Source organism: Convolutriloba macropyga, chromosome 13, assembly GCF_964194025.1.
Source record: "Convolutriloba macropyga chromosome 13, txConMacr16.3, whole genome shotgun sequence".
Lineage (NCBI taxonomy): Eukaryota > Metazoa > Xenacoelomorpha > Acoela > Convolutidae > Convolutriloba > Convolutriloba macropyga.
The window spans coordinates 32,883,860-32,910,375 of NC_134480.1; the positions used below are offsets into that span (position 1 = coordinate 32,883,860).

At 34.9% G+C, this 26,516-nt stretch overlaps 1 protein-coding gene across 1 annotated transcript; it reads left to right on the top strand.

Moving 5' to 3' along the window:
• The first annotated feature begins 5,047 nt into the window (after nt 1-5,047).
• Nucleotides 5,048-26,239, top strand: LOC142352046 (uncharacterized). Its single transcript, XM_075404393.1, has 4 exons — nt 5,048-5,954; nt 6,204-6,389; nt 21,198-21,447; nt 25,963-26,239. Exons 1-4 carry the CDS (start codon nt 5,100-5,102, stop codon nt 26,055-26,057), a joined length of 1,386 nt encoding a protein of 461 aa, XP_075260508.1. The 5' UTR covers nt 5,048-5,099; the 3' UTR covers nt 26,058-26,239.
• Nucleotides 26,240-26,516: the final 277 nt, after the last annotated feature.

The window sequence follows — 26,516 nt, forward strand, 5'->3', positions numbered from 1 at the left end:
TGGTCATAATAAAACTAAAATTGTGGTTGCTTGGATGCCTTAGCATTCCAATTTAAAAAGAAAGTGATGTATTCATATATACTTTGTATCAGATTTGATTTCAAATTGGTGATCTGAATTTGAAAAAAATTTGTTAAACACTATTGGCAGTTTTTTGGCAGATCGAGTTATAAAATATCAAGAGCATAAAAATAAAGATGCTTTATTTTATTATACTGTGATTGCAATTTTTGGCATAATGAAAAACGAAAGCAAAAATCTTTTCCGTTTTTGGCTCTAGTACTAAACTTGCCCACTATGGGCATACCAAAACAATTGCAATGACACATCTAATGGAAAAATGAATTGTATATCATTGTATAAAATTGCACATTCTTTCTTCTATGAAAAAAATCAGATTGCAAAGTGAATAAAATTTTTACAGCATTCCTATATTCATGATTTTTTTTAATTGTTATTGGAGTACTATAGAATTGATTCTTTGTATTAAGAAAATGGCAATCCATATCAAAAATTTTCGCTTGAAATAAACAATTACAAAATATACAAAAGCAGAAATGTTTTCACAAAATAGCAATTGGGTTGGAAAAGATGACGGACTAATACATTGGAGATTGAAAAAAGAGTCGGATTCTATACTTTTGACAGTATTTTGAAATGTAAATGATTGCAAAAATTATTACTAATGTTAACTTAATTGTTGTGATAAACTTACGACGTAGCGTTTGATATTTAATAATTTAGTTCCTCGGATCATTTTTTCCATCCATTACTTAGACTCGTGACTTAACACTCCTGGTTTGTCCCGTCAGTCATCACTATCACCATGTCACATTTGTCAATGTTTTCATAATTACACTTTCAAAAAATTTTTTTCTTTGTTTACCCTGTACTACTCTAGTGTTTCGTAGGTGATTGATGGAACTGCGCCGCAGGAGGAAAAGCATTTTAGGCTTCTCAAAGATATTCGATCATCGGAAAAATGCAGAGCAGTTATTTCGGCCCTAAGCGGACAAAAAATAAGATACCTTCCTTCAAAGATGCTACCCATAAGCACCTTACCAAAATGATCCAAAAATAAAGAAAAAACCGACATGCTGTGAATTTAAATGCCGGTTCTACTGATTACGACGAATTTGCAATTGACTCTTCAGATAGCTGAATAAATTCAGGGACTGAAAAATTTAATCCTCATTCCATCTTCTTCCCAAAAACTATTAGCTCAGCAGCAATCGTTCTAAAAAAATTAATTTAATAACCTAAACTATGCTCCATATAAACTAGTTTAGACCCCATACTTCAATCTCTTATGTATTTCATATCACTTCTGTAGAGATGTTATACAGTTTTCTTTCAACGGCGACAATATGTGCTTGTCATTTAACGTGCAAGATTGCATTCTTTACTCGCTAACTAAGGATTCATTTTCAGACTAGTAACAATTTCCTTTACTTATATCTAATCCACTAAAGTCCGTGCAGTCGAACTGCTCAAAATGCTTGAACAGTCTCAGAACTGGAAGAATTTGGTGTTAATCATGTATCAATTATCAACAAGCATTTTATGTGTGGTAGTTTCAATGCTAGGCTAAAACACCATGAGAACCTTTGACGGGTGAGCTGTAAAATGAGGACAACTCTGGATTTTTCTGAGACAACATATCTAAGCCATGCAACGGATGATAGCGAAATTTCCTAAGCTTCAAAGTAAGACTGCTCTGAACCAGGAATCTGCGTTTTTAACCTCCAGGAAAGTAAAAAAAACAGCTCATGGAGAACATCTAAAAGCCGGATAATTATTGAAAACTAGCCCAGAAAGAAGACAAGCTTTAAATTTACCATTATCTTTCAAGAAACCCTTTTTAGTTTTCTTACTGATTTCAACGCGAAAAAAAGCAGATTGCTGCTCAATTTTATGCCTCATCTCATTCTTGCAAAACCTTTGCAATATGATTAAACTGATGGATAAATTTGGTCTTAGAATGCTACTTCTGGAAGAAAAGACTATTCAATAATACATGAGCAAACCAAAAAAATATGGGCAAAACGATCTGCTGATAACAAGAAGAATTTAATATATACTTGTCAACAGGAAACAATTCAAATGTCATTTGGAGTCTTACAGAAGAAGCGAAAGGTCTTGATTATTCTTTTACTTGAAAATTTTGAAAAAAACAGTCCTTAGTGTTCTGGAAAATCTGCCATGAAGATGAATGAAATACATGTCCAATTTGGTCTGGATGCCAACGAATGAGGAAGTATGCTGACGTCATGTCAGACGTTCTCGGCTCAATTTTTAAAATATTAGTTTACTTCGCTCAGCAAATCCTCAATTGAATTTTTTTGCGTATAAATCATGTCAGTTGATAACTCCCGGTAATTAACCTTGTGCAACACCAATTGGAATTCGGCGCGTTCTAATGCGTATATGAGGAAGCAAAATTGTGAAGTATGTTGAAACGCAGTTTATGCTAATAAATGTTGATTAAAAATAGGTATTTGTAAAAAAGGAAATAAACATGCCATCCATACACTGAGAGCAGCTTTTATTAACACAGATTCGAAACAATCTTGCTTTTTGACGCAAGAACTATTTCAATGTTCTCAATCGTGATCTCGCCTTCTCCCTGAACATGGAGAATTTTATCCTTTTTTTCTGTCATTCAATATCTGTAACTCATATTGTGTCCCATCATACTTGCTTATCAACAAACAAAAAACTCACTCAGCAATACACAACCCCCTTGCAATTACTATAAATTGAGTTGCAATTATCACTTTAATTGAGCTTCTTGACAACTGTTTCACAGGTAAAAAGTGGCTTTCGGATGATGTCAATGATTTAGCCTCTCTTGAAAACTTGAAAACACTTTTTGACTTATTGAAAAAACATGGTCCCCTTTTCTGTTACAGTCAAAACATATGCCATATAATTACCAACGATAATCTTTTTGAAAAAGTACGGAAAAATTTGGTTCACGGTGAGTTGGAAGTAAGTCACGCTGGCGATAGCTTGTGATTATACAGACAAGAATATTGTATAGAGGTTACTAAAACAGCAAAAATCGCCGTAAAAAATTGCCGACTTTGACGCTGAAATTTCACCTAAAAATTTTAATTAGTCTTTGAATTTCTCGATGAACATTTAAAAAAATCACCTTTATCAGCACTTACAACATCCTATATTGAAAACATTTTGGAAGAGAGAAATCTAGCAGCGATGAGTTAACCCTATCTATTTAGAATCTCGACAACAAAAAAACAGAATATCTGTTAGTTGCCGATAAGTGCGGTTGGCTTGAACATTCTCTAACTTGAGGACCGTTTTAAAGAATATGAGCAATCAGTTCAACTTTCAAGACCCTTATTTCTGTTGTCTGACTGAAGCCGAACTAAAGCAACAACAAATCATTCATGAAATAAAAAAGGAGAAAGAGCTTGATATCAAATAAAAAAAAACGATTACTAAGAGAGAATTGAAGAAAACGATATTCGCTCACATGACTTGGCTTCTGAAAAAGGAGCATCAAGCTGGTTGAACGTTATGACATCACTTTGAACAAACAAAAAGCGCTGTAACATCTCGTCAGCTACGCTGATATCAGATCATCTAAGGACAAAAACCAGCCTCGCTACCTAAGGAATTCCATGCTCTGCATTCGAGGCTCAAGTACACTTGGGCGGCGCGAATTTATTGATGCTTCAATGGGAGCTGTTTTTGAAGAAGAGAGGCAGTTATTTTGGCTCATCTATTTTTGTATTATTAGTTGTTTGTATTATAGTGGTGTCTGTCTTGTTTTGTCTGTTTTTTTGTCTAGTTATTTTGCCTTTTTTGTCAGTCTTACATTTTTCTCAGCTATGTTTGCGTAAAATATCGTTTTATTGATAGATTTGAACAGTAAAAAATGCTTTATGAAAATGAAGAGTTTGGAGGGCCCCAGACCAGCCAATATGCACCCAGTGTTGGGAAGGGGCATTTCTTAATTTAGTTTTTGTTGTAGCAAAAACAGATCATTGGCTGATATTTCGTGCGTCAATATCGTTATGAGAGCCTAGGAAATCTTATGGTTTCTAAACTGACTTTTGAGACTGTCTTTCAGATATGACCGTAGATCTCGCTACCCGTTAGAGACGAGGTTATGAGTGATGAAATTAATCGTTCTGATAATTCATTGTAAAATTTACATTTTTTTGCTAAACATCTACAGGGTGTGAGTTGACACATGAACTGGGGCATGGAGATTTGCTATGTGCGCAGAAAATGTTATCACTGTCGAGATCTTTTGCTAAAAGTAGATTTTTTGACGTCTAAATTAGACATTGAAAAATTTTGCTTTTTGAAGCTCCATATAAACGTGATCCTCTGGGGAAATCAGAAGCTTTAAAAGAGGTGCAGGCCACTTGCAAATTGAAAAGAACTGAAGAAGGAGACAACTTATTTTGCTGGAGCACAAACGAAGAATCATGGCAAATCGCTTTAGTTGGAAAAAGCTCCAAAAATGGAATGAACTACTGTGGCAATTGAGGTCAACGGGTTTAAAAGTAAATTATAACCATAGATTAACAGAATTTTGATAAAGTATTATCAAAATATCTCTTTGATCTGAAAGTTTAGGAGAATTTGTTATTTGTCGTGCTTGGGTGGCTATAATCCAAACGCTTGCTAGAATCACTACGGCTGAGCTGTAAATTTAGTTTTCAAATAGTCTGTTAGTTAAATATAAAACGTTTATATCCTTCGCATAATATCGTTGTTGTTGTTGTTAATTCACAACCTGTCGTGCCACGTAGAGCTATTATTTTTAAAGTATCTTTCATACCAACGTATGTGTATATTTGCCCAGCCGATTGATTATCCTACATTGACTCTTTCAGATAAGACAGTTCTACAGAACCGTTTTGTCCAAGCGTTTAACTGTTTTTGTTTTGCAAATTTATTAAGCAGAGCAATTCTTTGTTTTGATTCGCTTTCTCGCTCGCAAACAGATAACTTGTTCTACATAGCAAAAAATTCAGTAATAATCAATTACGAAAGTCTAAAAATTAAATACGTTTGATCTTCAGTTCTATTTTTCAGAGATTGCTGCAATTGAGGCCAAAATGTGTCCAGGTGAAAAGAAAGAGCCAATTAGTAATTCATATACTTTTGCCGAAGTAAACAAACTCGCCGAATCTGACAAGAAGAATGTTTATATAATAATTGATTCCTGTGTATATAAAGTTACTGATTGGCTTCCTAGACACCCCGGCGGAGAAGATGTTATACGTAACTTATCGGGTCGCGACGCATCGCTAATTTTCCGCTCGTACCATCCAAAAAGCAGTTACCTCTACCTCAGCAAATATAAAATTGGAAATCTGATTGGGCAGAGAAAATCGGATTTCGCTCTGGCTTATGAAGACTTTATGGATGATATATACAATAGTGATTTGATGAATACGGACTTCGCGTGGTTTTTTATGAAAACTATGGTATCTCTTTCTTTATTGGCTATAGCCGTTTCACTGTACCTTGTTGGATCTTGGTACAATAATATTACTGTGCAGTTATTTGGAGGATTCATGCTGGGAGTTTTCTTCCAGCAGACAGCATTTCTCGGTCATGACACTGGACACAATGGAATCACTCATGATAGATTTCACGATACCATGTACGGATTCTTAGTGGGTCCTTTGCTTACAGGAATTTCAATAGGATGGTGGAAGGACTCGCATAATACTCATCATAGTGTACCCAACGTTGTGCAGCATGACCCCGACATTCAACACCTACCCGTGTTTGCTGTAACCCCTAAATATTTTGAATCAATATACAGTTTCTACCACAAGCGCGTGATGGCGTTCGATGCAGTAGCTCGGTTCTTTGTATCCTATCAGCATTATTTATTCTACCCTATCATGGCCTTAGCGCGTTTCAATTTGTATGCACAGAGCATAATCTACATTCTTGTTAAGGTGAGCAGTCAAATACTAAAAAAATGGTAATTGCATTGATTGAATATCTGTATTCAGGTAAAGGAGAGTTAGTGCCATCTGTTATTGGGTTGTTTCATACTCTGCCTCCGCGACACGCTCTGTGCGCTGGCGTCCCACTGTTGAAGTTTCGATTGGAACTGTAGTAGATGAAATGTTACTGCATAATGTAACCAAGAAATTATAGTGCTTGATTATGTACAGAAATTTAATCGGTTTTAAATTTTACAGAAGTGCGAATACAAGAAAACAGAGATGGTGGCAACAGCGGTATTCTGGACTTGGCTCATTCTTCTTCACAGTCAGTGTTCCTCAGTCCCTGTGGCTTTCGCCTGTTTGTTGTTGAGCCATGCAGTTGCTGGTCTCTTACATGTGCAGATATGTTTGTCTCATTTCCCAATGACAGTATATGATGAAGTAAGTACAATTTATCTACACGGAATAACCACTAATTATTGATCAGAACTTTTCGGTCTAGAAATCTGAACATTGAAGGTAAAGACAATTAAAAGATCAAGCCCTGCTTAATTTTCATTACCGAAATGACCGAGAGAATCGAAAGCAGTTTTTTCACAGTACACTTGATCAGCCCAATTTTTGTAACGAAAACTTCAATCGAATAAAACAAAGTTTCTTCTGTGCATGCATTATAACCAAAACGTTATTTCCCTTTATAACAGAGAAAGAATTAATTCCTCCAATGAAAAAAAACTACGTAAAAATTACAACATATCATCATATTGCATTGGAGTGGACAGACAACGAGGTTATAGACATCCACTTCTCAGTCTACCCCAGAGTTGGTTATTATAATTTAATTAAATAACAATTACAAAAATTTAAAATCACAACTTAATATTGTTTGGGAGATAGACATTGTGAAACAAAAGTTGAACATTAGATAAATCTTTCAAGAGCGTGATTGCAAATCAAATAGGAATCCTTCAATTTATGGTTAAAAAAGAAATTTTACTATACGTCTTTGGTTCAAAGTCCGCCATAACAATTCCTAGGCTTTTAAATTTATTGTATAGTGTTGATGCTCGAAATTTCATTGAATAGCGCTCTATTTTTTGCTTAAATGTTGAGTAATCTAATTGCCGATCCTCTTGTCTCTCGTTCTATAGTATAAGGTACCAATAAGTCATTACAAAAATTTATACAATGAAGGCCACTGATTGCTTTCAAAGGAAATTTAATTCATAAATGTGCAGATCATAGAAAGTCAATCTAGAGTGTTTTAAGAAATTGTCCGACCCCACATGAATCGATTCTTTTTTGAAGTCAATGAACTTCAAATTTTTTTAAGAGCGAAGAGTACCTAGTGTAGCTGTAGACTAAGACTATATTGAGCAATATGCCCAATGTTTGATTCAGTGTTGTACTAACAGCTTCCTAGGCACAAAATTTCTCAGCATTGCAATAATACCGCATTCTTGGCTTCCTCTTAACCGCTCAATATGGCTGACAAAAGATAACTTAGAATCAACAAGTATTCCGAGTTACTTACAAACTGGTTCATTTTTTTTATTTCCCTAGTCTAAAAAAGAAACTGTCTGAGGCATTTGCTGCTGTTTTAACTCCCATCTGTATTGTTTTTTTTAATCTAATTTGAGACCTAAATTATTTGAATCAAGCCATTTGCTAATAATTGAATTTTTGTTCAACTTCAATTGCCTGCATTCTTAAAGGAGTTAATTTTGTATCATCTGCAAACAGAATAACTAAAGTAACTTTATATGTATCAGTGAGATTGGTACTTTAACACGTGAGGGATGCAAAAATGCGTGCTTGGGGGCTGTAACAGAAAAAGTCCAATTTTTGCTTAGTTGTCTATGATCATTTTGGAACTCCTTTATTTTCACCGACCTGAGTATTGCATTCTAAGTTGAAAGGTTTGTGAACCTAATGTAACACAAACGGAGCATGATCGTGGTTTAATTGATCTTGGTAAGATTTAGATATCATCAAACTTAGCCTAACTCCTTTGAATCATCCTCTTCTAAGAGCCGTGATATCAGTTGATTCGAATTTGTACCAGAATATTTAAAGTTTACAAATATGTTCAGATAGTTGTGTTTTATGGTCTGCTTAATTCAGAAGTGTACATTAAGATAGAGCATAACTGATAGATATTGTTCACCTGTTTCTGAAATGTCAAGAATTAAAAGCCGCTTGTAGATGTATTGTTTGAAGTGTGTAAGTTGTCAGCCGACCCTTGATAAACTCTCAAAAATGTTGGTCATGTGTGCTTGTGAACTTTTTCAAGAGCAATTCTTTTCTACCAGACTACTCTCAATCTTTCATGTGTACCCGTCTAAAAACTCGCAGTAAAAAAAGTTCGCAGTGTTACGTCTAATGAATGCGTTGCTAAAACAAATACGTCAGTGGTATTCAGTAGAAATGGGACAATTTTTAATCTAATTAAATTACATGCGTTGTTTTTTTGTTCAGACGTGTACGGTACTTTAAAAGACATTAAATTATTAAATTATATGAGGCTTGCCAAACAAGTTAGCTTCGGTTTATTTAACAAGCGTGCGGTTGAATAAGTTGACGGATATTAGTTTAAAGTTTTAGCAATGCTACATGGCCTTCTAACTTAGCCGTTTTATCTGTTTATTTTGTTTAAACGGCATTTTGAACAGTGGACGTCAATCTGAAACGTGAACAGATTAGTGGTACTGACCAATCTAATGCATTAGATCTTAAATATTTGAAGAGCAAACTGTCACGTTTCAACGCTTTTACTATTTTTGAGTTTCTCAACAAGATTATCACAGCAAGTGATATATATGAATGGTTTTAACGATGCTCCTAATAATGCCAGCACATGCTACATCTACTTTTCTTTTACTGACCCACTTACGATCAAAATGGCAGTATTAAATGCATGCGTTCATTCACGCTAACATGCGGAGCGTACGCTGTTTTTGACAACTCTAATAGAGGGATAATTTCCTTTTTTCGCTTGCCTCTTTTTCATGGATTTGAATCTATAATCAAACGTTACAATTCCGGTTGAACGTTCAAGCAAGGAAATGCGTTTGAACATTATCGTTAAGCTGTAAGAATTAAACTGCCTTAATATGTTCATGTCTTAATTTGCTTCCTATTCCTCCCACTTGCGAAAAAAATAATTAGATGAGCGTGTGTGAACAAACTGGTGCCTGTTTTAGTTGAAATTTCGCTAGCTGTAAATTGGATAATTTTTGCATGCTGTGCATGAAAATTTTTGTCACCTCCATGATTATTTTTTTATTACCACTCGGGAACCATTAAATGCTCATTTTGCACGGGTAGAGTTTTTCATAATAGCAGTTGTGACCATCTATTGGAATTTATTTACATACATCATCATAAAGGTGCAAAAATCTATGATGAGGGTAAAAAACTACCGGAGAGTTAGAGTTCTCTTTCCATCCGCCTGTTTTATTGAAGGAAGAGCTCGTCTTCAAAATGTAGATGCAAAGATTGCTCCGCAAGTTGTTGATGGCAAATAATATTCTATAGACAATCTGTTAGGTCTATAACGGTAGATATACGTCATATTTGCAAATTGAGGGTAAGATAGGAAATGAACGCCAATAACGTATTTTATACCTGCATGTGATCAGATAATTGATTAGCCATCTTTTTGCACAGGGATACCATATCACATCCTCGATTTAAGTCAGGTTTGTAGCAAACGTGAATCAAGATTGGCCTGAAAAGAGTTGGCATTTCTCCATAATCAAATGTGTACCTTAAATTTCGGACTTGAACTTGCAATGGAAATCATTGGTTTGTTTTTCTACGCTTTAGAGATCTAACTCCAGTTATTATCTTTCATCGTCAAACTAAAAGTGAAGTTCGTATAAGTGAAGGAGAGAATATCAATTAACCCGATTGTTTCAACGAAAAACCAATCTATTCTGTTTCAGGCCCCCCCCCCCCCCCCATATTATTAGTTGGGGATATAATTAGTATCCCCCCGAAGGCACGCATTTGTCATTTTCTTACAACATTCTGTATAAATATCTGGAACTGGGGGGTTTGTACGGCACCAGGGGCCAAAACAGGGTAGACCGTCAGTACAAATTATTGAAGTGGATTTTATTGAAATGGAAATTTTTAACTAAAAAGTAGTTAAAGTTTTTAAGCTGTTATAAATAGAAAGTGTTTATTCTGATTAGCAGTACAAGCATGGTGAATGGTTGAACCATTAGTGAAAGTACTTTTTTCTCACTTATCTTATAGCTAATAAGGGAACTCGAAAGAAAGGTTTGATTGATCATTACTTGAACTAACATAGCATGTATAAATAATGACTAGCCAGTTATTTCTTAAATTTCCGTTTAACGTAAAATGAAATTTAATAACGAATTATCAATTTTTGTCACTCTCGATTGTTTTGTATACTTTTTGCTGCCATTTTGAAAAAAGAAATAGTTATGTACCTGAGACATATCTTTATACATCCCAACAGAGAAAATGTTATGATAGTATTTTAGATAATTATTGAGTAATTTTGGCATGTGAAAAAATCAAGTAAGTCACTTTATTAATCGAGTGCAATGCTAAAATCAAATCTGATGTTTAATCATTCTGAGATGTAAGTTTATAGCTATTATGTATGTCATGTTGGTCTTTCTATTTAATTTTTGATCGATTCGTCTTCTGTGGCTAATATGACTTCACAAAACCTGCAATTTTTTTACTGTTGATATTTCTGCTCGCCTTGAATTTTGGTGACTTCGTCTCGAGAAGCGGTTTAAACTGTTAGAGCCATGTCAATACGTTGCTTTGCTGTTCTCCTAGAGCTTTGTTGGTCTATTTGTACTTCTGGGGAAATTTGTACTTTGCTAAGAAACTGCTGAGGAAGGATAAAATTAAAGGGCCGTTGGTCTTATTGATTGATTGAATTGAGTTTAGTTGGATTAGTAACAGGTACAAGTTGATGTATTTATTTTAAAAGCAAATAAACCTTCTTCCACTAAAGACTACCAATGAGAAAATCATTTCTCTTCGATCGTTTGCCAAAATAAGAACCTTACATAAAAACCTTCAGCTTGGGCCACTTCTCAATGCGAAAAAAGGTGAAATTTCTCTACATAGGCATCATTGATATTTTTGGAAAAATTTTTGAACGCTGGCTTTGTTTTTTTTCAAGTATGCTGGCTGAATTCTTATAGATTACAGGATAATAAAAGCTTTTATTAACTTATTCCTAAGAGAATCATCTTGAAATTTTGTCCGCTTTCGTGGTGGGTTTAAGAGCACTTGATGCTCTTCTAGTATATATTTTACTTGAAATTGGGCGTTTAGATAAACAGAATTACCATAGCTACCATCTCTTCTTCTTTTGAATAACTCACAGAAAGCCGCTGAAAGGTGTAGTTCGAATACTGAGAAGATGTTGTTTTTACGGAAAATTTCTGATACAGAAATTAACTTCTTTACAAAAAAATTTTGCCCTCATTATTCGTTTTTGAAAATCTTGTTGAAATATCTTATAGATTTGACCTATAAGTACCGGCATAGATTAAAACGCTGATGGTTGATGATTGATTTTGCATATGCTTCTAGGGCAATCTGAAGGTGTTTGCGTGATAAAAAAAATTACGTAACTCATAAATCGTTCCACAGAAAGGCGTCAATTTTCTTCTAACCTGGTTTATATGGTGTCTTAATTAAATTTTTATCAAGATGTATGGCGAGATATTTGCATGAATCATTTCAACGAGTTGAAATCATTTGGTGTGTCATTGCTGGCTCCAAAGCAAATGATTTCACATTTGTCTGCATTCAAGTTAAGCTTATTTAAGGATAGCCATTGGGATACTTTAACATTTTTCTCTAAGACTACTTCAGATTTTTCACCGGAACAAAGTAGACTGGTTTCATCGGCATGAAGAACAATTCTGCCATCCATTGCGGCACTAGGCAGATCATTGAAATATAAAATAAACAAATTGGCCCCGAAATCGATCCCTGTGGAACTCCATAGGTTGTCGACTTTTGCTTTGATTTCGAGTTATTCCATAGATCATTTTGTTTTGTGTAACTCAGCTAGCTTTCGATAAGATATTTTACCACGAAAGCCTAAGTATCCAAGTTTTTGAAAAATTGATCTAATGTATTAAAAGCTTTTTCAAATCAAGCAAGCATAAATGTCCAGAACTTTTGATCTCCATTACTGTCCGGATTTCTTCTGTCAGTTCTTTCACCGCGTCCACACATTTCAGACTCGGCTGAAAACCAAGTTGATTTGGGTTAAGATTTTGTTTTTATTGAAACTTAACATTCTTGTGCATATTAGTTTTTAAAAAATTTTGCTAATTGGGCTAATTGTATTTAGCAAACATTTTGGTCGATAGTTTTCTGGTACAAAAGCGTCACCACTTTTATGACAACCAACGACCTTTGTCATTTTCCAAAATTTAGAAGTATCCTCTCTATTGTTCCGGCTAAACATACAGCTTAAGGCTTTCGAGAAGAAAATGGACCTGAAATTTTTCAAATTTTGTAACTTATGTTGTCTTGGCCAGCTGAAGTTTTATTTTGGTATGATTTTTATTATGTTCAACACCTCATCTGGTACTGTATTGGATGTTTAAAAATATGGCAGACATTGGGACCAGCAAAAGGAATAGATAATGTTTCTAGAAAATTTGGTGCCAAATAAGGTCCCACGTTTGCAAAGAAAATATTCATTTTGTCTGCATAAATTTTTTCCCTCAAGATAACTAGCAGAACTCGTTATAGAAACTGAATAATGATTCAATGGAAGGGTTTCTGCCTAATATCAAAATTATAAAATTTTCTCTTGGCCTTGCGTAGTTTTGATGCTGCATCGTTTCTTTTTTGATAGACTTCTCTATTTTCTGGCTGGGCTTTTTTTAGCCAGTGCTGGTAATACTTGTTCCAAAGATAAGCTTTTTTCACCTTTTTATCTGACCATGGAACTTTCTTGTGTGCTACGGAAGGTTTCAATGGCACTACATCTTCAAGACGTTGCATTACGTTTGGACAGTTTTTCATTTCACTATTGAGATCACCTGCTTGCAATTTAGCGAATTGATTATTTAATTTTTGAGAGAATTCTTGTTGCAGCAATAGCATCATCCAAATCCTAATTTATTGGATAGAGTTATCAGGTGCTCTTGGTTCTGTCTTTTCTCTACTTGGAAGCTCTTATAAAACTGGACAGTGATCGCTTATATCCGTGGTTATTGTTCGACAATTTTTTGGGAGCAAATACTAGGTCTCTGCATTTTGAGGTAGTTGAGCCCACTTTTGTTGTACTATTATTGCACTGGTTGAATCATGATGATATATCATGTATATCATTCAGTGTGTCAGGAATAAAATCTCTGCGGACATTTGGATATCCATTTAAGTTGATCGTTACTTCAATTGTTTTTCAATTTCTTCTAAGAATACTGACAGTTTTGTGATTGGTAGGCGGTATACAAGAAGAACGTTCAAGATTTTTGGTCTTGAACTTTAACAAGCTAATTCTCCATTTGCTCAGTTTTAATAATTTCTAAACTGCAGTTTTACTCCACATAATTTGCGACTCCTCAACCTTTTTTATGTCTGTTCAAAACTTGTGCGGGACAGTATCCGTTTATCTTACACACTTCGACTGCGTCATCATCATTTGGCCGAGTCTGGCGGAGACAGAGTATTTTGGGTTTAGTTTACAAGTTTTTACCAAGTACGTCAGCTGGTCTTGGCTTTTTTTTAGCCAGTGCTGGTAATACTTGTTTCAAAGATAAGCTTTTTTCACCTTTTTATCTGACCATGGAACTTTCTTGTGTGCTACGGAAGGTTTCAATGGCACTACATCTTCAAGACGTTGCATTACATGTTCGGACAGTTTTTCTATTTTTACTATTGAGATCACCTGCTTGCAATTTAGCGAATTGATGATTTAATTTTTGAGAGAATTCTTGTTGCAGCAATAGCGTCATCCAAATCTTAATTTGTTGGATAGAGAGTTATCAGGTGCTCTTGGTTCTGTCTTTTCTGTACTTGGAAGCTCTTATAAAACTGGATAGTGATCGCTTATATCCGTGATTGTTGTTCGACAATTTGTTGGGAGCAAATACTAGGTCTATGCATTTTGATGTAGTTGAGCCCACTATTGTTGTACTATTATTGCACTGGTTGAATCGTGATGATATATCATCTATATCATTCAGTGTGTCAGGAATAAAATCTCTGCTGACATTTGGATATCCATTTAAGTTGATCGTTACTTCAATTGTTTTTCAATTTCTTCTAAGAATACTGACAGTTTTGTGATTGGTAGGCGGTATACAAGAAGAACGTTCAAGATTTTTGATCTTGAACTTTTACCAGCTAATTCTCCATTTGCTCAGTTTTATAATTTTTAAACTGCAGTTTTACTCCACATAAATTGCGACTCCTCAACCTTTTTTTTATGTCTGTTCAAAACTTGTGCTGGACAGTATCCGTTTATCTTATACACTTCGACTGCGTCATCATCTTTTGGCCGAGTCTGGCAGAGACAGAGTATTTTGAGTTTAGTTTGCAAGTTTTTACCAAGTACGTCAGCTGGTCTTGATTTTTTTCTGAAGTGACCTAATTTTATTCAAAATTGTCTCCTTACCATTGATAAAAAGGTTATCAGTTGTTAGTCTTTCGAGCATTAAAAAGAACAATGTAAATCAGGGAAATTGAGTGTATAATGCGCAGTGGAGGTTCTGATTGCAGTCAAATTTAATTTGCTTATTTTTGTTTCCCATTGCAATCATTGTTTTAGAAAAATTAAATCAAGTTTTTTGAACGAAATCAAAGTTTGTCATTGCTATAGAACATTTCCTCATCATCGGCGGACACCGAGAATTTTTTTGAGTTTGCTACTCCAAATGCTTCCACAGATGAGCCTCGAGGGCGCTTGGAGTTTTCTTTGACTCCAGGAGTGTGTATCATCAACTGCTTTACGGAAATTTACCACAACTGAGCTAAAATTATTGCCGCGTTTTGTTAAGACTGTACGCTACAATTTTTTGTTGCAGTAATCAAACCATATTGGTCAGCTTTCTTCTTAATTGGGAGCTGATGAGGTGGTAAGCGCTCATTCCTGTATATAGAGCTTGCGTTAAGGGGATTTACTTGACTTGCCAACCTCGATTTTCTTCCAGTGGTTTAATTTTTTTCACCAAATTACGAGTTTTACAAAAATATTTTGAGGCAAAACACATACTTCCATTTTCCGAGATCATGGCATGCTTTAAAATTGCTTGGATGGGTTGTATTGTTCAAGTATTTCTCGAAAAAGAAACTTGATCTGCAAGTGGTACGTTGCTATTTTGAAGGGACAGATTGGTCAAAATATATCAATCTTTGGATGAATATTTCTCACATTCGAGGACTCTTCTTTCCAAATCATCAACTCGATTTGTCAGAGCTAGAATTTGTTCATCTCTATCAGATAATTCATTCCTTAAGTGGGAAATAATTGCTTTTAAATTGGGACTTTCAATCGAATTCTGTAAATTTCTGATGTTTTTTTCGGGCGTTTTGATACAGAAGTTTGAGAGCGATTCAAATAAATTACGTAAGCAATGGTTAAAACAACGCACGACTGCTTTTGATCTGCTCATTTGCTGCTTATTTTGCTTTCCTGGGCAAAACTTGTTTTGCTAGTTTTTCGATACGCGCTTATTCTCTGAGTATGCGATTCACTGAACTTCCGACCGAGAAGACATGCATTTCAGTGTGAAGCCCCCCCCCACTTCACTAGTTAATATATTTCTCTGCAAAAAAGTCAGCCACGCGCCAGTCGTTTGAGAGCAACTTGTCCGACGTAATTCGGTTGTTTTCTTTTTGTCAACGCTTTTTTAGTTGCATCATTTTTAATAGCCGCCCTCATCTTCTCAGCCGGCTATTATAGCGCTTCTATTTTTTACAATTCAAAGAATTTGAATTCTATTGGGGCGCTGTCTTTTTTTTAAGATCTGTTCACACATTTTCATGATTTTTGAAGTCAAATTGGAGTAGTGATTTTGGTCACGCCGAAACAGGAAGTGGAGCGAAAAAGCGAGTGGTTTTGGGGCGTGAAATTTTTTCGCTCCAAATTTAAAGTAGAGTGAGAAAACGGTGTTTGAACAAAAATTCGCTTTCTCGCTAGTGGTTTTCTTGTTCACATGCGGCAATTTCGCTTTGATTTTTTCTGTTTTTTCGATTTTTTGGATCGGATTTTTATCTAAATGGTTTTCCCAATCCATTCGTACTCCGTTCTAATTAGTTTTGTGTTTAGTCAATGAAAATTCTTTGAATTGTGAGTCAGGACTTGTCCTGCTATGTTTTTTTTACTTCGTCGAATAAAAAAATGTTTCGCGTTACCTCATTTTGCCGCTTTTTCAACATTTTGCGTGATATCTTTTTGACTTCTTTGGGCTAGTTTCTCTCTTCTCTCATTCTGCTAAAAGTGATTTTGAACATCAGTTGCTCAGCAAAGCAATTCAAGATGAACAGAGTCAGTATAAAAAATTGAAGTCAGAAGTAGAAACGGGATAAACCCATAAAGCCCAATTTTAGATGCCCGCTATTTGACCGTCGTTCCTATAAGTCTTAGTTACCATCTCTAATGTTTATTAATATTGATAGTAGCCCCTGTAGCCTCTCTCTAAGAAACAGAAGTATGTTCAACTACGAAATGCCATCAAAATAAATCGGACTTAAAAAATGTTTTCGTACAAAAAATCTTTTTTTTCAATATCTATTCTTTCAATCCTAATCATGCTTATTGGAATCAACGGCGGCTATTTTCCGGCAATCTGCCGGGTATGTTTTAACTTACGCTATTTAACGCATTAGATAATGCATATTAGTCGATCATGTTATATTCTGAAGTTCTTTTTCCTTGTCCGTCAACCACAATCTATCAGCTGATGGAAACGTGTCTTTGCAATAACTACCGGTTGGGCAAAATTTGGGAGCTTTTTGTTGACATAGGATACGGTCGAACTTCAACACAATTTTTTGTTCAAATACAAGAAGGCGAACTTCTCTCGCTTTATTTTAAGGATACAATAAAATCTGTTGCATTTCATTTAGTTTTTCGTGCGGTTTTCAAAATTCATCCTTCATCGGTCGTAGATATCGACTTTTTCGGAATAGGTTTTTCGCGAATATAGTTTTTGTCTGCAGTTGCTTGCTGAGTATTTGGTCCGTTTTCACCAGCGAATTGTATGTTGCTTAGTTGATATAGTTGCTTATTTGCTAAAGGCAATGTGGTAATCATATTTGCTTGTTATGGATTGGTCCATTAGAGAAAGGCAGAGCCCTTTTTGGCAGTTCGTGGAAGTTGATTTTTTGGTTGTTGAGAGTGAAATATTTTGACATGCGTGATAAGATTGTAATCACTGCTAATAATGTTGCTTATAGCAATGTGAACGCTATTTTCGAAAATTATGATTTTCCTGATGTGCGCTGATCATGATCAAGCTGTTGAAACCAATTGATATAACTTCTTCAAAAAGGCCTGTTTATCTGCTATCGTTGTGAATTATTTTTATACTTCGTTTAAGACGGTGTGAAACATTTCATCACGTTATACGGAACCTTTGTTGACATTTTTATTTTTAGTTTCCTAACCTTTTTACGCCTAACCTTTTTTTTGTTTAACTATGTAACTCTTTGTCCTCAAAAACGCGATGAACAGGTAATGCTCGATTTTTGGTAACTTCAATTTTTTACTTTAACTTTGCAATATCGTTCTAACTGTCTTTGTCTCTGATTTTTAGTACTGTTTACATGCCGTTACAGCTGTGATATGAGGTTTTCACACCACCTATGCAGCAGTTAACACCTATACACCTGAGGTTATGATAGTAGCATTGCTACTATGCGTCCTTGTGATAATTTTTTATTGTTCTGACCCAATTATGGGGGGAGGAACTATATAATCAAACGGTTTTTTGTTCAGTCAATTTTGGTCGATCGATATTTTCATCGTAGAGAATTGAGACTGTTATCATTAGAAAGCCCGTCCAATGTAGAATATGGAATAAAAAGATTTTTTTACAGGGGGATCGAGGTTTAAATATTTGTGAAAAGTAGACTGAATTCTGTTGTTTTCATTCATAGTTTCCGTATTTTTGGAACTTTGCTAAAATTTGTTAAATTTGTTAACAACAATTTTATTGATTTTACTGTTAGGGATAGAGGAGGCTTGCAGGTTATTTTAGTCTTTTGGTTTCTAGTCTTTTTGCTGCCCCATGGCTCTGTCTTGTTAATCTAAGGTCCAATTGGGCTTTTTAGGAGCTATAGGTGAAACTATAAAATGCTTTGTTGGTATCTAATGCCTCTTACGACTTTGAATATATATTTGTTTTTTTAAAACTGTCAGTTAAATTTTGAAGGTTGACAATTTTTTATCTTATGTCCACATGTAGCTTAGTCTCAAAACGTACGGGGCAAAATTCATTCCAAGTGAAGTACAAAACACCAGCAGTAGTGGTTAGCCAATGGTTTCCTGACTTTCTACAAAATTTCATTCAAGTTTTGTGATTTTTGCATATTTACCTATATTGTAGGTTGTTTTCTGTTCGCTATTCAATTCAACGTATTAAGGAGAGCTCCAATTGGCAATAAAAGCGAAAAAGAACCTTTTTTTTAAGATTTCATTGAATTTTAACGGCTGCGAAACCGTTCTCGCAAAATTCATTCAACTTTTTGTTTGACTCTAATTGTCGTTCTTTTGGTTGTCATACGGCATATTCTTGAGAATCAAACGCCTTAGTTGCTTGTCAGATAGTTTAAGGGAACATCTTAATGATTTCAGTCTAGCTAACGGTTTTAATGACTTTCAATTTTTGAAAATATTTTTGAACTTCCCAATTTCATTCTCATTGTTGACCAGTAGTGTAGCCTCAATATTGAAGCGCTCACCAACTTCCTATTGCTTGAAAAAATATTTCTGGTGTTGATTATGTTTTTTGGCTGATGTCTGTAGAGCTTAAAAATGTTTCATAGGTATTTCGGGAGTTTTCTGTATTGTTTAATAGCCGCCCTCATCTCAGCCGGCTATTATAGCGCTCCTATTTTTATTTCTTTTAGCGCTCCTATGAATCGCACTTAAAAATGTTTTTATACAAAAATTAATATTTGTTGATATTTTCTTTCTTTCAATCCCAATAGAGTTATGGGAATCAACGGCGGATATTTGCCGGCAATCTGCCGGTTATTTTTAATTTTTGTGGTTCTTTTTGTTGTCTTTCTGACAAAGACCTTCATAGTGAAGACCCGTTTGAAATCAAAGGAGACTAATGCAAAAAATACTTTTTTATCAATGTAAAATTTTAAATGGTTTTCAGTGTTTTTTCTAGTTTTAATAGCTTCAGAACTTTGATATTTTTTCGTAAATTTTTATTGTCTTTTTGTTGATTTTTTGACGTCTTATTTTTCATCCTGATTAATAACAGGCACAGCTGATTTCCTGAGTGGCTGCAGTCTAATCTTCTTTTCTTTTAAGATGACAGGTTTTGGTTTGTTTGAATTTAAAAAAAATTGTTTTTAAAAATCGGTGGATTTTGCAGGTTTATCACTGTCTTATTTCTGCCATTTTTGTAGCTTGGACTCTTTTTTGACTGATCACATCTTCTTCCTTGTGAAGCATGATCTCATCCTCTTTCTCGTCATTCAACTGTTTAAATGATTTTATTTTCAACTAATGGTTTCTGGACTTTTCATAAGAAAAGTGATTTTTGGGTATTTGCCAATTTCTGCTTTTTTTGGTTTCCTTGCCACATTATTTGACTATTGTAGTGGTGGGCCATCATTTTTCGGTGGAAAAATGAGCAATTAATATTCTACATGAATAGCCTATGCTTTTAACGGTTGCGACGCGTTATTATTTTTAATTCATTTTTTTTTTCGTTTTTGCCGTTCTTCTGGTAGTCGTCTGACGTATGGATAATGCCATTTCTCAATTGCTTCCTATGAAGTATAATTTAAGCTTCTCAATGAGCAGTCGAGTTGATACATTTTGGTCTTAATTATATTGAAATTGGGTGTTAAAATAGAAACGTATATTTGAACTTTGCCCATTTCGCTCTTTATTGTTGACCTGTTGCCGAATCTCCTCATTGACCTGTTTCATATTTTATCTAATGAAGTACAGGTTAATTTGTTGAATTCAGGTTTTATCTGATTCAATATTCATTTCGTTAACTGTTTTTTTTTACTTGTATCTTATCTAATGAAGTACAGGTTAATTTGTTGAATTCAGGTTTTATCTGATTCCATATTCATTTTGTTAACTGGTTTTTTTAATATAGACATCGAGTTTCGGTCGTAATTAATGCTTGCTATTATTTGATTTTTATGTTAGTCTTGTCTAGTACTCTCATTAATGACAAGTCTCATCGGCCCCCTAATCCAGCATTATTTTTTTCACTTAGTTGTTTGTTGAACGATGTGTTATTTTTTGTAAGTTCTCTTCCTCATTTGGTAGACCATTAAGTCAAAAATGCAGATTGTCTGTGTCGGAACATTATGTGCGAACGCACATTACTGAGCCTCCTGGTTTATATTTGTTGCAGGGTTATTTACAACCTCGTTTTTTTCAATCTTTCAATTTTTCGTAGGTCCATTGTTTCCCTCCCTTAAGTGGCTTCAATGTAATTCTCAGTATATTTTTATAAACTAATATACTGAGTTAACCGTTCTACGCTATTTTTCTGAATTTTTATTCAATATTTTACCTTGCTAGTTTTAAAAAATTGTTCGAAATCACGAAAGAATTGCCCAATTTTGATTGTCGTTAACAACGAAGTTCACTTGTTTAACATTCTTTTTGCTCAGCTTTTGCTATGAACAAAGCATTTTTTCTGAACCTGAAAATTGTCAATAAAGAGGCATTTTTGTGCAACTTTTTATTTTTCTTGCAAACTCATTTAGCTCATGGAAGATGCACTTAAGATATCTGATAAACTCCAGAACTTTTTATTTTTTATTGAATGGCTTGTTCTTGTCCAGGTATTGCCACTACGGCTTTTCTGGTGGTTTCCAAAATTCTTAATTCTTCGGCTGTTTTGTCTGAACAGTGTGTCTAATCAAAATTGTCATCTGAATTTAGTTGTACTCCGAATTGGATCGCTGTACCGGCAAATCGAACATTGTAATCTTTTGCAGCATTTTAATATATCTATGGTGCTGTGATGTGAAAGCCATTTTTATAGACGATACCGTATTAATTATTTGCAGGTGCAGTACGGTGAAGACAGCCACGGCTTCTTCGAGACTCAAATTGCCACTACTCTGGATGTGGATTGCCCAAAGTGGCTGGACTGGTTCCACGGAGGCCTTCAGTTCCAGACTGCGCACCACTTGTTCCCGCGCATGCCCAGACACAACCTTCGAAAGCTTCAAACTAGACTGCTAAAATTCTGTGCTCAACATGGAAAGCCATACTACATGTTCACATTTGTGGAGGCAAACAAAAAGTTACTCAAAGGTGAGAATAATCTCAGTGTCAACGTCTTTGAAACGGCGGAGAAAATAGTTACCGCGCTGTTATTAGCGATTAAGAACATCCTAAAATAGAATCTTTTGTGATGCTTTTAATGTTTCTTTAGACTGGAGGTGAATATGGTTAAATGGGGTGAAGGATGATAGGCGAGAGCAAAATGTAACTGTATTCATGAAAATTATAGTTAGCGAAACATTTGTGTGCATGAAGTGAAAGTCTACTTAAAGCCTTTTGTAGTTGTATTTAGGGGATCAATATGACTCTAATGCAGTGAAGAGCAGTCCTATTAACCAATTACAGCTTAAGAAGTCAGAATAATAATAAAATTTTAACTATGCTGTTTCCTATATTTTCAAATTTAAAATTTCTGAACCGTTATCACATACAGAATGGACCATTTTGCCGCCCGAATATCAGCTAAAAACCATAGCTACGTTTTGTTTCATTGTTTTTTCAAAATTTGTTAGCGATATAAGGGCTTTGACAGCACCAGATGGTTAATAAGTAAGGTTAATAAGTTAATAAGATGGTTAATAAGTTAATAAGATGGTTAATAAGTTAATAAGATGGTTAATAAGTATTAATTTTGTGCTAATTTGCTATCGAACAACGTTTGAAGCAATTGCTGTAGTCCTGTGTCTTTATGCAAAATTTTGATTGGACAATTTGACGCTTCCATTAACTTTTCACTCATTAATAGCCGCCCTCATCTTCTCAGCCGGCTATTATAGCGCTCCTATTTTTTACAATTCAAAGAATTTGAATTGTATTGGGGCGCTGTCTTTTTTTTAAGATCTGTTCACACATTTTCATGATTTTTGAAGTCAATTGGAGTAGTGATTTTGGTCACGCCGAAGCAGGAAATGCAGCGAAAAAGCGAGTGGTTTTGTGGCGTGAAATTTTTTTGCTCTAAATTTAAGTAGAGTGAGAAAACGGTGTTTGAACAAAAATTCGCTTTCTCGCTAGTGGTTTTTTGTTCACATGCGGCAATTTCACTTTGATTTTTACTGTTTTTTCAATTTTTTGGATCGGATTTTTTTCTAAATGGTTTTCCCAATCCATTCATAGTCCGTTCTAGGTCTAGTTTTGTGTTTAGTCAATGAAAATTCTTTGAATTGTGCGTCAGGAGTTGTCCTGCTATGTTTTTTTTTACTTCGTCGAATAAAAAAATGTTTCGCTTTACCTCATTTTGCCGCTTTTTCAACATTTTGCGTGATATATTTTTGACTTCTCTAGGCTAGTTTCTCTCTTCTCTCATTCTGCAAAAAGTGATTTTGAACATCAGTTGCTCAGCAAAGCAATTCAAAATGAACAGAGTCAGTATAAAAAATTGAAGTCAGAAGTAGAAACGGGATAAACCCATAAAGCCCAATTTTAGATGCCCGCTATTTGAACGTCGTTCCTATAAGTCTTAATTACCATCTCTAATGCTTATTGGTATTGATAGTAGCCCCTGTAGCCTCTCTCTAAGAAACAGAAGTACGTTATGTTCAACTACGAAATGCCATCAAAATAAATCGGACTTAAAAAATGTTTTTGTACAAAAATCTTTTTTTCAATATCTTCTATTCTTTCGATCCCAATCATGCTTATTGGAATCAACGGCGGCTATTTTCCGGCAATCTGCCTGGTATGTTTACATTTTGAGCTTTGCGTAATCTAAATTGCTCTCTCATTACCAATCTAAGCATCTCAACTCATTTAAGATAAGAGTGGGCTGAAAGTGCATCTCCAAACCCAGCGGTTGGGGGATCAAATCCCCCTTATTTTTAAAGTATTCCCCTCAAATATTAGTTAGATCCACAGTTAAAGGAATGCCAGGTGATCACAGTAAACGAAATTTCATTTAAAGTCGATGAAAAAGTTCGATGAAAATTTTGAAAATTTTATTGGATCAGAGAAATTTAAGTAATTGCAAATAAAAAGAATTTTTAAGCCATGATGGCATTATTTTCTTTGTCGAGCCATGAACTAGAGGAACAGAAACAATTTAAGGTATTGAGGGTAATTCAAGTTATAGCACTTTTTGGCAATTCCCTCGAAATCGTTTGCAGGTTGATCTTCTCAGATAATAAAAGATAGCGATTTTTCAGATTGTGTCTGAATACCTAAGTGATCTGGTTCGATCAATGTTTGAAAGTTGACCATCACCGTTAACGAGATTAAAAGGGCAGGAATTTTCTCAATTCAAACGAGCTTTTTTCTCACCTTGTCAACGGTAACTATCGATATTGTTATGCTTACTATTCAACGTTTAGTTATATTAATTTGAGTAAGTCAGGATTTCATAACACACATTTTCATCAGCCTATTCTGGAAGTATCCAGTTGTGTTTTTTACCCCATAATTCTGTAAGGATTACTATATCATGTTATTTGAGAGTTACTTCTCCGATGTTGAGCCCAAATTGTTGCTACTTTAAATTCTTTGGGTACTGTATCTGCTTTTGCTCTTTTGATTTTATAGTTTTCGAAAAAATAATGTGAGTATCTATCTATCTTACAAATGTTGGTTTCTTAGTGTTAGCTTTTTACATTTTCTGGTAAAAACAGCTGCAATTGATTAAACTGAACTTTGTAGAAAATCTATATTTAATTATGCAAAAAATTGTGCATAAGGTAGATGTTAGCTGACAAATAAGTGAACATGAGAATTCGATTTTCAATACCATCACCTGTCCCGAGTATTACGTAAGATAAGTTTTCAACAGGGAACTGATGCAAACTCAAATAATAAATTTTGTATTCTTCATGGGCTGCTTGCATTGTATTGAATCTCTTCTTATTTCAATTACTAAGCTCTGTCTCAATTGAAAGTACTAACCTGAATTTGAGCTCAAATTGGACTTCTGCTGATCTTTCCTTTTCAGTTCAAACTGAAAAAGTAGATTTGATCCGACTATGAGAAATGGCGTCCGTATTTTAAAAGGATCTCACGGTTCGCGGCTTTGAAATTATCAATAGTTAATTAATAGCCGCCCTCATCTTCTCAGCCGGCTATTATTGCGCTCGTATTTTTTTTTTACTTCGTCAAACTTTTTTTCGCTTTACCAGTTTGCCGCTTTTTCAACATTATGCGTGAAATCTTTCTGGTTTCTGTACTAACAGCCAGAATAGCAGTTAGTAGTAACCCGATAAACAGTTAAAGCCGAGAGTGCATTAAGTTCTCTTTGAGCCTTACGGCTGGCCCACTAGTCTCTAAGTGTGCGCTCACCCTTCCGACCTCTCCCATGCTCACCCCATCCCTCCCCCTTCAATTAAGCTAAGATAGCTTCCCTGTGCTGCCAGTCATTTGAGAGCAATTCGCGCGACGTTACCCGGTTTGAAGTTTCGATTTCATACAAGGATCATATAAGATTTCATGCTCCATTCTTGATTTCTCAGCACGATCTTGGTATGAAACCAAAGAAAAGAAAGAAAGAACTTTGCATGTAACTTTTTCTAAGTACGTATGAAGTCAGAAGTTGCGTAATATTTAAGCGCATCCAAATAGTCAAATGTAGACTGCACATGCGATTTAAGATGTTTAACTGACTACATTATACTTGTTTTTTTTACAACAGTCAATGTTTTTTGTCGTATAATTACAGTGTCATTTCCAATACTTTTTTCCAACGTCTTACGAAAATGAAATTTAATTTTCGGCTTCCAAACTCTTTGTTTGATACTTTGATCTCTGGGAAATCATATATGATCTAGTATGAAATTAAGAAAGTTGTTTTATGGGTGACCCGGATAGCCGGTTATGTTTTAAAACTTAAATTTGAACGTTTCACTTGTAAAAGGGTGTCGTGAAGTGTTGCGTAATCATTAGAGCGCAGATAATTCTGATTATACCAGTTTTTCGGTTCCAAAAGCGATAGACCTTTTCGCTAGATCTTTTAAATCCTATGGCTACTGAGCCTTAAATTTAGAAGGTTGACAGAGAACAACATAATGTATATTGTGCATAAGATAAGCTTGATAAGAAGCTCTCCCTAAGGCCGGTTGCTGCAATGGTTAGAACACCAGGCTTGCAAATAAGATATGCGGGTTCGAATGCAGTACAGGTCCATTTTCACAGTAGTAGCGCCTGCTTATTCCCTCCTGATAATTTTTTTTTGGATGCTCTCTTGAGATAAGCTGACGAAAGATCTAATCAAACCGCTTTGACAAATGATCAAAGATTTGTCCCAGAAGTGACTTAGAATAAAGTGATCTTATGATAAAACTGTGCTTATATTTAAATATTTTGTTCTCTCTCTAGTATCTTGGATGCTAAATACGGGTTCAAAGCCTTTTTTTTATTCCAAGGGCAAATTATTATTCTTTCCAATCCGTTGTATGAATTTTAGAGGTATATCCAAGGGGGTCAACCGATTGATTTAAATCAAATTTATATTTGTAGCCTTTATTCTTCCAATCACGTAGGAGTGGAATTCTTGGTACATTTTAATAACAAAAGACCATGGTGCATTTTCGTGTGGATTAATGGTGTTGTCTAAACGAAGAACTGTTTTAGGTCTCCAATTGACCGCGGAGGCTGCCAAAGACCCTTCGAAGGCATTCAATTTCTCCGATTCGATGCTCTGGGAAGGGCTATGTGCTCAGGGATAAGGGGAACTAATAAACTAAACTAAGCTGAAAATGAACTGCATAATTTACCCGCATAAAAATTTATTTTACCTACCCAATGAGCCTTTTGCAGGCTTTCGTAGAATTTTTCCTGGAATTTAATTTTTAAGCTGAGCTTTGGCAATGTTAGTGTTCATATTTGCAAAAGGCAACTAGAATGTGAATTTAATATGTTCATTTTAAATTTCTGAGGTAAAACTTTTGAATTCAAAATCATTTACAAAATATTTAAGCTTTTTATCCTAGTCGTGGGCTATCAGTTCACAAGTTTGGCCAAGGCTCAGTTTAAATTTGAAGATGTGCTTTTTATATTTTCCAATGAATTCAATTTGCTAATTATTTATTATGTGAATGCTGCTATATTTCAAATACTTTGCATTGTCTTGTCTTCAATTTTCAAGTGCTAAGCACTCGCTTGTAAACTACCTGTTAACGCATGCT